Raw genomic sequence first — 10671 nt, 5'->3', positions numbered from 1 at the left:
TGCCCTTCTTGTCATTCCCGTCAGCCAAAAGCACGAACCTATTCTCGGCAGTTTAACGATGCCGAACTGCCTTAGCTGTCCCCATCTGAAGTCGGTCTAGTCATAATCCAACCCCGTCCACGGACTCAACATTAGTGTGCCCTTCATACACGTCCATGTAGTTGATATTAATGATCACGAGTTATAATAAGCTTTCAAATATTGCAGTTAAGTTATAAAGCTTGTTAGAGTGATGCAATCAAGTCCCTCCATTAGTTTGATCTAATTTGAATGACGATATTTGAAACTCTTCAATTACATTGACAAACCACTTATTAATGATAGCCAAGTCAAATGTTACTGTTTCTGTACATTTGTTACCAACCACGTCCAAAATGCGTATGTGGGAACATGGCATTAATAAGGCAAAAATTGTCCAAAAAATCATAAATATATTATTCGGTGATCATTTCAGTTCTCGAATTTGGATGAATGTTGACCTTCCCATTCCAAACTTGATTTTGCCTTCATAATGTCGAAATCCTTTAGCATAACTGGAAAGAAAAAACAATTCAAAGAACGTAAGAATAAATTGAAAAAGTGAAATCCTGTCTTTACTCAGAAGATGTTGAGCCCCTAAAATAATCCTCGACTTCGAGTGATTACCAAATTGTTAGGAACGTCCGACCAAAATGGGTGGTCGATGGGTGATAGATTGTCTAACAATGTGATGGACTAAGTGACTACAAGTTTGACAGAGGTTAATGCGATAGTGGTTGAGTGACGAGGTCATGACCTTAACGTTATTTATCATGTGAGCGATGACCTTAAAGTTAAGGCGTGGAACGTTTTGCGTGGAGTGCAAGCACTTCACTGTCGACCGACGTCAGCTGATGACTAAAAAGAGTATAATTTCAGTCACTCAATATGGGAATTAAATACATGCAACTACCTTTAAGTTTAAGAAAAGTACAACATACACGGTCTCTTTATGGTAATAAACGCAAGAACACGTGGGAAGACAATGTCTCTTTATAGTAATAAACTTAAGAACTCTTTTAATGAGAAGGTTATTTTTCTTTTGCAAATATAAAGTATGTGGAGATCTCGTCTAAACGTCATTATTGTAAAATTTGCATCTATGAATTTCTTTATTTCAAAGTACAAACTGAAAGTAACGATGATTTTTCTGTCAACTTCAATCGCACATTATAATCAAGTGAAGGAAATTAATTAATTGATAAATTAAACTCTGATAAACAATCCTAATAAAAATTACCGCACTTATTCTATATGAAACAATAAATGGCAATGAAAAGAAAGGAGAAGAAAGAGTACTTGGGGTAAATGTAAAGAATAATGATACAAGTGAGTTTTGAAATTTAATTGAATCTGTAATGGTTTCTGAACTTTTAATTTGTTAAATGTGGTACTTAGACTTTTGATATAGTTTAATTTAGTTGCTGAACTATATGAAAATATTCAATGTTGTTCTTTTATTAATTCAAATTTGAGGACAACATTGAACATTATCATATAATACAAAGATCAAATTGAACATGTATCAAAAGTCAGATCACATTGAACAAATTAAAAGTTCACGGATTACAATGCGTATTAAATAAAAGTTCATGAATTATTTATGTCATTTTCTCTAAATGAAAATAGAACCTTACCCCATAATGTGAAATTCATATTATATCCTTCACAAAATCTTTAATTAAGGGCCACATGTCAACATGGGCTCACATTAAAACCCTCCTTCATCCTTCAGGAAAGACATATATACGGTGAGAAGCTAAGTCATCTGTGTTATGCATGTAGAACTCATAGTCCTTTACCATCATCTATTTGTCCGTACAGAAATTTGCGCCTTGATGGTTTTATTAGTGATGGGCTTAAGGCCCGTCCGCCCATGTTGGGCCTAAAAGCCCGGCCCATAGGAATAGGGCCTGTGCATGGAGGGACGTATAAAAGGGACGAGAGAGAGGAATAACGCACCTTTTGGAAAATTAGAACGTACGTACGTCTCCCTCTCCCCCTCGCTCTCTCTCTCTCTCTCCCAAAAAAAAAAAAAAAAAGGAAAATAGTAAGGCTCTGGCAACGTTTTTCTTCCCTTCAACCACGATTTGGCGTCATCGGATCGAACATGGCTAAATTCTCTTCCTCACGTCGGCGTCGGTGTTTAATATGTGGCTAACAAGGTACGCTCGAATCCATGGTGTGATTTAGGATCGGTGATATGTGATTTTCCTGGGCTTGTCTTCCGCATTCGTTTTAGGGGTTCGATTTAGTGTCGAATCCGGGTTTTGGGGATCCGTTAATCCCAACATTGGTATAAGAGCAAAATAGGGGAAGATCACTCCCTATTTGAAACCTTGGATCAAGATAATGATATTAGTGGAGTTCGTCCAAGTGGGAGTAATATGAGAAGTGATGAATTGAATTCAATTCATTCTCAATTACAACCACATAATGAGACGACATTATCATTATCTAATCCAAGTGGGAGCATAATGGGGAATAATGTGCAAAGTGTACTATCTCCCATACGGCGAACAAGTCGCCAAAGTATTCCCCGTCGACGTTTTGACATTGAAGGGGAAACTTTTATGGTTGCTCCACAAGATGAGGATGAGCCAAGAAATATTAATGAGGCTTTAAATTGCCCTAGTAAGGAAAAATGGATTCATGCAATGGAAGAGGAAATGGAGTTAATGAAATCAAACCAAGTCTATGAACTGGTTGATCTTCCAAAAGGACGCAGAGCTATTGGGAACAAGTGGGTTCTCAAAATAAAGCGAAAGGCTGATGGCTCGATAGAAAGGCATAAGACTCGCCTTGTGATGAAGGGGTATAATCAACAAGAAGGAATTGATTATGAAGATACGTTTTCTCCTGTAGTGAGATTTACCTCGATTCGCATTATTCTGGCAATAGTGGTTAGTATGGATCTTGAGTTACATCAGATGGATATAAAGACTGCTTTCTTCAATGGAGAATTAGAGGAAGAAATATATATGGAACAACCTACTGGTTTCATAGTGAAAGGCCAAGAAGAAAATGTATGTCAACTTTTGAGATCGATATATGGCCTCAAGTAGTCATCGAGACAATGGTATATACGTTTTCATAATGCCGTAATGGCATATGATTTTACAATGATTGATGATGATCATTGTGTATATATCAAAAGATCCAAGGATCAATTTGTGATCATATCATTATATGTTGATAATATACTGATTGCCGGAAGCAATATGAAGTTTGTTAGTACTGTCAAAAGTTGGTTGTCTTCCAATTTTGAGATGAAAGATATGGGTGAGGCTGCATACATTCTTGGAGTTAAGATTTCAAGGGATCATTCGAAGAGATCGTTGTCTCTTTCGCAAGAAACATATATAAATAGAATTCTTGAACGATTTCGTATGCAAGATTGTAAACCCATAGACACTCCTATTGCAAAAGGTGAAGGATTGAGCCATAGATTGTGTCTAAGGACTCTACAAGAGAAGGAACAAATGAAACATGTTCCTTATGCTAGTGTTGTTGGGAGCTTGATGTATGCTATGATGTGTACAAGACCCGACATATGTTTTGCAGTTGGAATGGTAAGTAGATACCAATCCAATCCAGGTCCAACACATTGGAAAGCCGTTAAGAGAATACTGAGGTATCTGAAGGGAACTACTGATTACAAGTTGAATTACCAAGGAAAGGATCTGCGACTTGAAGGCTATTCAGATGCTGATTGGGGAGGAGATTTAGATGAAAGGAAATCTACCTCTGGATTTGCTTTCTTACTGAACAATGGTGTCATATCATGGAGCAGTAAGAAGCAAACGTGTATAGCCTTGTCCACGATGGAAGCTAAGTTCGTGGCATTATCAGCAGCGGTACAAGAAGGAGTTTGGCTTAAGAGATTTTTGGATCATTTAGGTGTTATTGAGAAAGCTGCAAATCCATTATTGGTTAACTGTGATAGCCAAGCAGCTATAGCGTACACCAAAGATCCAAAATATCATGGCAAGACCAAACATATAGATACCAAGTATAATTTTGTCAAAGATATGGTTGCACGAAATGATGTATTTTGTGGTCATGTAAAATCTCTAGAATTGCGTAGAGTCTGATGTACTGGATTGTAGTTTCCCTGAGTTGTTCACATTTATGAACTTTTCGTTTTTTTATTGTTAATGTATATGAATCTTTGTTTGATCTTTATGCATCTTAATGCTCAGTGCATTACTTTAAGTTGAGAAAGTATGTCGGACAGATAAAAGATTAGCCAACTCACATGGGTAATCGCCTCTATTTACTGTGTGATAAATAGAGATGAGACTATTTTTAAGCTTATTATCTAGGTGATAATCGAGCTCAAGCTTAAAATACGTATATCGCCTTAACTGAGTGTTAAGATGAGGACATAATACTTACTATGTCCAAAAGTAAAATAACCCACATATTTTACTTTATCTGTCTATGATGCCAGATGTGAGTTCTGATGAATTTTTGTGAATGAGTAGATACGTGAACTCAAGTTAGATATTGGGTATGTCTGAACTATCATATGTATGGTATTGAAAAATGTAGACATACGCTCCATGGAAAAGGAGTTAATACTGTAATACGTATTTCATACTACGTATGCATGAGATGACCAATAAGATTGGCAAAAGTTTTGATCTCAACTTTTATGTCGTGTGAGACTCTTGAGGAAAAGAGTTCCTCAATTTTAGTGCCCTCATGACTTTTACTTATTCTCAAGGTTTCTATTTAGTGTTTGCTATTTTAGGATGTTGCCAATGGTCATGAGTTGATTCGATCTAATGGGACATTTCTAGAAAAGCAAGCTGAACTGAAATTGAGAGTTTGAAGGAAAGAGGAAGATCGATTTTGGAGAATCACATTGTACTTTTGTATTCACTGGTCAACCAATTATGATTGTCTTTGGGATAATTATAATTGTGAATACAATATATATATATATATATATATATATCATTGTTTGAAAGAGATCAAGAGATATATAAATGTGATCGATCGATCTAGGGTACTGCATACTAAATCTACTCAGATTGTGACGCCTATTATGAGCTGTTATATATTCCTAACAGATGTATAACAACGAGCTCTCAAAGTATGCTGGTCGCACGGATTATTTACCGGTATAAATGTTGAAGAGAGGTAAAGAGAATCCTGTTCAGCCCACCATGTGCGAGTGGGAGATGATGGTTTTATTAGTGATGGGCTTAAGGCCCGTCTGCCCATGTTGGGCCTAAAAGCCCGGCCCACAGGAATAGGGCCCGTGGATGGAGGGATGTATAAAAGGGACGAGAGAGAGGGAGAACACACCTTTTGGAAAATCAGAACATAAGTACGTCTCCCTCTCCCCCCTCGCTCTCTCTCTCTCCCCCCCCAAAAGGAAAAAACAGTAAGGCTCCGGCAACGTTTTCTTCCTTCAACCACGATTTGGCGTCATCGGATCGAACAGGGCCAAATTCTCTTCCTCACGTTGGCGTCGGTGTTTAATCTGTGGCTAACAAGGTACACTCGAATCCGTAGTGTGCTTTAGGATCGGTGATACATGATTTTCCCGGGCTTGTCTTCCGCATTCGTTTTAGGGGTTTGATTTAATATCAAATCCAGTTTTTGGGGATCCGTTAATCCCAACACGCCTAAATTGAGATCGTTTCGCAGCTTCATTTATGTCGACAAACTTGGATTTGTCAATCAGAATCAATTAAGTAGTTAGATAAATTTCTGTGATGCATATTGAAAAGCTCTCTCCTGCATGATCTCGAACTCAAATTATTATTTCTGTCTTGTTTGATAAGAAAAGGGAAAGTGTCTCATGAAGGGGCTCAATTGCGCCTTCAAAAACTTACAGATGGAAAAGTAAATTGAAGCTTCAGGACAAGCAGAAAGATCATATTTTATTAAATTGGTCTTTGACAATGACAGCTGAAAAAACATGAGAAGACACAAGGTATACCTGGAATTCCGACAGATTATGCTAAATATTCAAAACCAAACTCTGAATTGATTTATTAACTTATGTGACAATATCATTCACTTGTTGAATAAGATGATCCCCTTGCAGTCGGTCACACTCTGCAAACTAGCTTTGAATACCACTATTAGTGTGCTGAGTATCATTTAGATCACAAACAAGCTTCTCGAAGGTATTCATGGCTGAAAGTGGCAGACCCAACATCACCGCAATGCCCTTCTCTCTTCCTTCTGACATGAACATGCAGCTTGAGCTCGGCAGGCCACCGATCCCAAACCTTGGCTCCCCCCACCCAAAGTCCGTCTGGCCATACTCGAGCCTCACCCATGAACTTATTATTAGTGTGCCCACGGGCAACCCCTCTAATCGTTTCATGTCCAAATAGTCAATCCTTGACCGTATGTAGTCGTCAGTCACACTCTCAATCGCCTTCTTTATTCTTTCCGCAGAAGCAGAGATTGGCTCCTCAATCAGTTCTCCCATGGTGCAAAGACAGCAGGGCATGGCGACCGCGTTCCCAAAATATCCGTCAGGCAATGGTGTTTTTAGCCTAGACCTGAAGTCAACAAGTAAAAGGAGCTTCGATTGTTGGTAAAGTTTCATCTTGAGGGCCACGCTTCGAGTCCGCCACACTAAGGCTGCAAGTGCTATGAAGCTGGTGTAGCTGCTCGTAACCTGTCATTCAAGATGAATAGATTCCATTTTTGTGACCAAATTTTTATACACACACACACACACACACACACACACACACACACACACACACACACACACACACACACATATATATAGACACACACATGAATATGTAGATTCATACATTTACCACTTATGTGACAGTCATAATCAATCAAATTTCGCAAGAAAATGTACATACTATTGAGCCATATTGTATTTTCTAGGTTTTAACATAGGCTGTGATTCTATGGATATTTGTCAATCAAAATTATATTTGGGGGAGAAATGATCTCTCATTATTTAAAAGTTGTGCAACAAACTCAACCGGAAATTTATTTTGGTATGGTGTTGGGTCTATTTTTTGCATTCTTTTGGAACTTATTGACGTGTATTATACAAAGATGCATACGAATGGCCACCTATCTATTCTCATAAGACAGGAATTTACCTGTTGATTTTTTGTTGCCATTCTTTTGACGGTTGCCAGCTTCTCAGCATCGAAATGGAAAGACTTATATACAAGTTGTTGTTCCTCATATATTGCTGTCATGTTTGATACATCACTTATGTGAACAAATTCGTTGTAAGGACCGGTGATTTGAGGAGGCACCCTTGATTTTAAGATGGTTCTATCATGATAAGGGACGAGGGACAATGGCTTGCCTCTTGCTATTTCAGCCCATGCGTTCATAAAATTCATTGCCGACACACCATCTGCCATGCAATGGTTAAGTGCAATCCCTAAGGTGAAACCTCCACATTTAAATTTCGTCACCTGTAATTCCCGTCCAAAATTAATAATTTATCTCAACATAACATGCAGTACAAGTAAATATGTGAAAAAGATCTTGCGTGGATTGACTTTTAGCATTTTATGTCCATCTGAAGTCTTACATTTGCAAGAGGATTCATCCATGTACTTCCATTTTTTCGTACTTACCACGAATTTGACCACGTATTTTGTCATTAAGGAAATACCAATAAACTAGAGAAATAATTATACTTACTTAAAAAATTGATAATACTTTTTCAGCGTGAAAGGTTACTAAACACACCCAGAAAAATTGCTTATTCAAGTTCTCTGGAAAATACTAGTTACCTATATGTGGATAGTTAGTAAACTAGATGAAAAGTTTCTAAATGCACAGGAGGAATTTACTAGTTATCATCTAGTTTTTCTAATATGAAAAGGTACTCGTCATATAAAAAAAAGTAAATAACTAATTATAAGTAGAAAATTATCATCTCTTGAATCTTAAGAATATTTAACGAATCTGGATCCTAACATCAACTAGTCCAACGTAAATTAAGTCCACCAAAACATACTCACTATCATGTTTAATCGTGAAAACCAAAAAACAAAGAAAAAAGAAGAAGAAGGAAACAAGAAGTACTTATGATCTTTAAAAAAAAAAAAAAAAAAAAAAAAAAAAAAATTCTGAAGTGAAATGCATAGATTAGAAAGCACTCTCAAGCATTACCAGGAAAAAAAGAAAATCTTTACCTGTGCAGTTAGAAGGGGGGCAACTTCAAGTATATGTTCCATAGGATCTCTGTAAACAAGCTTATCTAAAATATCAGAATCGAGAAGCCTCTTATCACCCAGATTTTCAATGCCACAATCAGCCACTGCCTCTACAAATGGGACTCCTAGCTTCTTTTGGCAGTCAACAACCAACTTCCCTTGAGAGTTTATGGCTAATCTCCCCGCAATTGGATAGTAATGAACCAGAATTCTGGCCAAAGCTTGCTTAATCACGTCTACTACATTTGCGCCGCTCCTGTCGAAAGAATAAACGGACGGCACCATTGCGGGAGCCACTTGATCGAGGCTAGTTAAGAAAAGGGAACTCTCGGGTGTTTCGTGTTCTGGTAGGATCACGATGGGGTTAGATCTTTCTGTTTTTAGGACGTTCTTCTTCGCGAGTGCCTCCATGGGAGAATTCTGGAAACTCATACCCTGTTCTCTTTGTCGAGGTAAAGAAAAAATGAGCTGAAAGGCACCGAAAAGGTTATTGAACAGAGAGAGGTCACATGTAAATAAAATCGCTGTACATCTTGTCTATATGCACTCTAATCCGAAGTGGAATTGAATAACTTCATCTTTACTCGAAACTTGGAATGACATCACAAAAGAATAGGTGCGATAGGAAATATTTGAGTAAGATCATATCCACAAGCAAGATGAATTTCCAAATGACGCATGGAAATTAAAACTTTACTCTAAGCTCCATGATAACAAAAATTAATCTACAAATTTAAATTGTTAGGCAAAGTATAAGCCCGCACTTCAAAATTTATGATTGGCTTACTCCTAAACAATATGTATCATCAAATGTGCATGTTGCAACACATTGGCCATCTATGTTGAATGAATCATAGATAACGGGACCACATTGGAATATTCTTTATAAGTTTAGGATTTGGAATAATTAAAAAGTTTAGAATTGAATTGAATTTCATACAATAGATTTAGAATTGAAATAATAAATTTCCCTATACTTTTTTTCCATGGCCAAATACATCGCGCACACGACTCAAACTCAGACGGAAACCCGCATACATTACATACCTCTAAGAGTTGGAGATACTCGAGATGAAACGCTCGGATTTGGCTTCTCCAGTGCTAGCATTGAGCATAAAATAGTTGCATCACAGACTCGTTTTGAGTACTTCGTTTTTTAATTATTTGGATGGAATGTGCAACCACATTAATCATTTATTTATCGAGCGCCATTTTTTTGGTTTGGGATTATCTTATTTTAATAAATACCTTTTGTTTGGTACAACAACTAACAAGTGCACCTGGCATATTAGTCCCAAAAGAAAAAGCAACTTGATAGATAAAAATAGGCCATGGGAATGAAAATGAATATTGCCCAAGAAAAAAATGAATATTGCAGTCTAACGGAAGGTTGCTATAACTTTCTATTGATAGTTTTGACAAGGTTGGTGCTCTAAATAAGAAAGGAAAGCGCGTTTCCTTAATTAGATCTCCAAAAATAAACATGCATGTATCTAGTTGACTAAGAATATGTTTCATATTGCCGTTTTTGTCAATTATGGTTATGGATTCAATGTCATTGTAAGTGACTGTACTTACAATTTAAGTTTTGGGTGACAATGAGTTTCACATTTCCTTTCCCGTCCCGTGATACATCCGTAACATGTGCCGCCGTAGTGGACAAACAAATAGAATTGGAAAATGGCAATTTGGCCTCGGGCTTGGGTGGGTGGATGTTGACAATCAAAGCATGTAATGCTAAATTAAAAAATTGGAAGTTGGTCCTTTATCCGAAGCTGTTGAGCCCTTAGAAAATTCCACCAGTTTGAGTGTTTACGAAATTGTCGGGAGAGTCGGAGCAAAGCAATTGATCGATGGGTGATTGATTGTCTGATAAAGAGAGGGACTAGCTGCCAACAATACAAGAGTGATAGACAATGAAAAAAATTGAGGTACGGACACCTGAAGTGCCAAAACTGGGCACCGAGTGACATTTAAGTGCCAAAAGTTTGGAAATGTACACTTAAGTGTCAAAATTGGAGCAAAGTGGATTACTTAAGTGCCATTCCGGCCAAATTGCTGATATGGCAATTTTTTAGCGAAGTGAGTGCAAAACGACGTCGTTTTGCACGCTGATATGGCGAGAAAATGCAAAAACGATGTTGTTTTGTTTATGATGTGGTAAATAGTTAATATAAAAATTAATTAAATTAAATTTAAAACTAAATTTATATAAAATATTCTAAAAATTTAAAAACTTAAAATTAAATAAAGGGGGGCAAAGGGAGGCGGTTGAGGGCCGAGCCCTCACTACCGCCCGGGAAGGGCCGGCAATGGAGGGGGAGGCTCGGCCGGGGTCGCCGGCCCTTGACCGATTGGCGGTGAGGGCTCGCAACCCTCATCGCGTCCCCACCGTCGTCGAACCCTAGGCTCACCCAGATCTAGGGCGAGGGTTGGACCCTCGCCCAGATCCGGCGAGGGCTTGCGAGCCCTCGCC

At 37.9% G+C, this 10671-nt stretch overlaps 1 protein-coding gene across 2 annotated transcripts; it reads right to left on the bottom strand.

The window, feature by feature from the left end:
* Positions 1-5889: 5889 nt before the first annotated feature.
* Positions 5890-9350, bottom strand: LOC104421211 (omega-hydroxypalmitate O-feruloyl transferase-like). Of its 2 annotated transcripts, none has more exons than XM_039303211.1 (4): positions 9243-9350; positions 8175-8663; positions 7119-7445; positions 5890-6667 (listed from the first exon to the last, which is right to left on the bottom strand). In XM_039303211.1, the coding sequence occupies exons 2-4, from the start codon at positions 8625-8627 to the stop codon at positions 6101-6103; spliced, it is 1347 nt and encodes a 448-aa protein (XP_039159145.1). In that variant the 5' UTR covers positions 8628-8663; positions 9243-9350; the 3' UTR covers positions 5890-6100. The 2 variants fall into 2 exon arrangements, with proteins under 2 accessions (XP_039159145.1, XP_039159146.1); XM_039303212.1 differs by having other exon boundaries at positions 8175-8630.
* Positions 9351-10671: the final 1321 nt, after the last annotated feature.

The sequence above is a fragment of the Eucalyptus grandis genome, chromosome 10 (genome assembly GCF_016545825.1).
Source record: "Eucalyptus grandis isolate ANBG69807.140 chromosome 10, ASM1654582v1, whole genome shotgun sequence".
In the NCBI taxonomy this organism is placed as follows: domain Eukaryota; kingdom Viridiplantae; phylum Streptophyta; class Magnoliopsida; order Myrtales; family Myrtaceae; genus Eucalyptus; species Eucalyptus grandis.
Note: the sequence above shows the minus strand (reverse complement) of the source record. Positions and strands in the feature narration are given on the sequence as shown.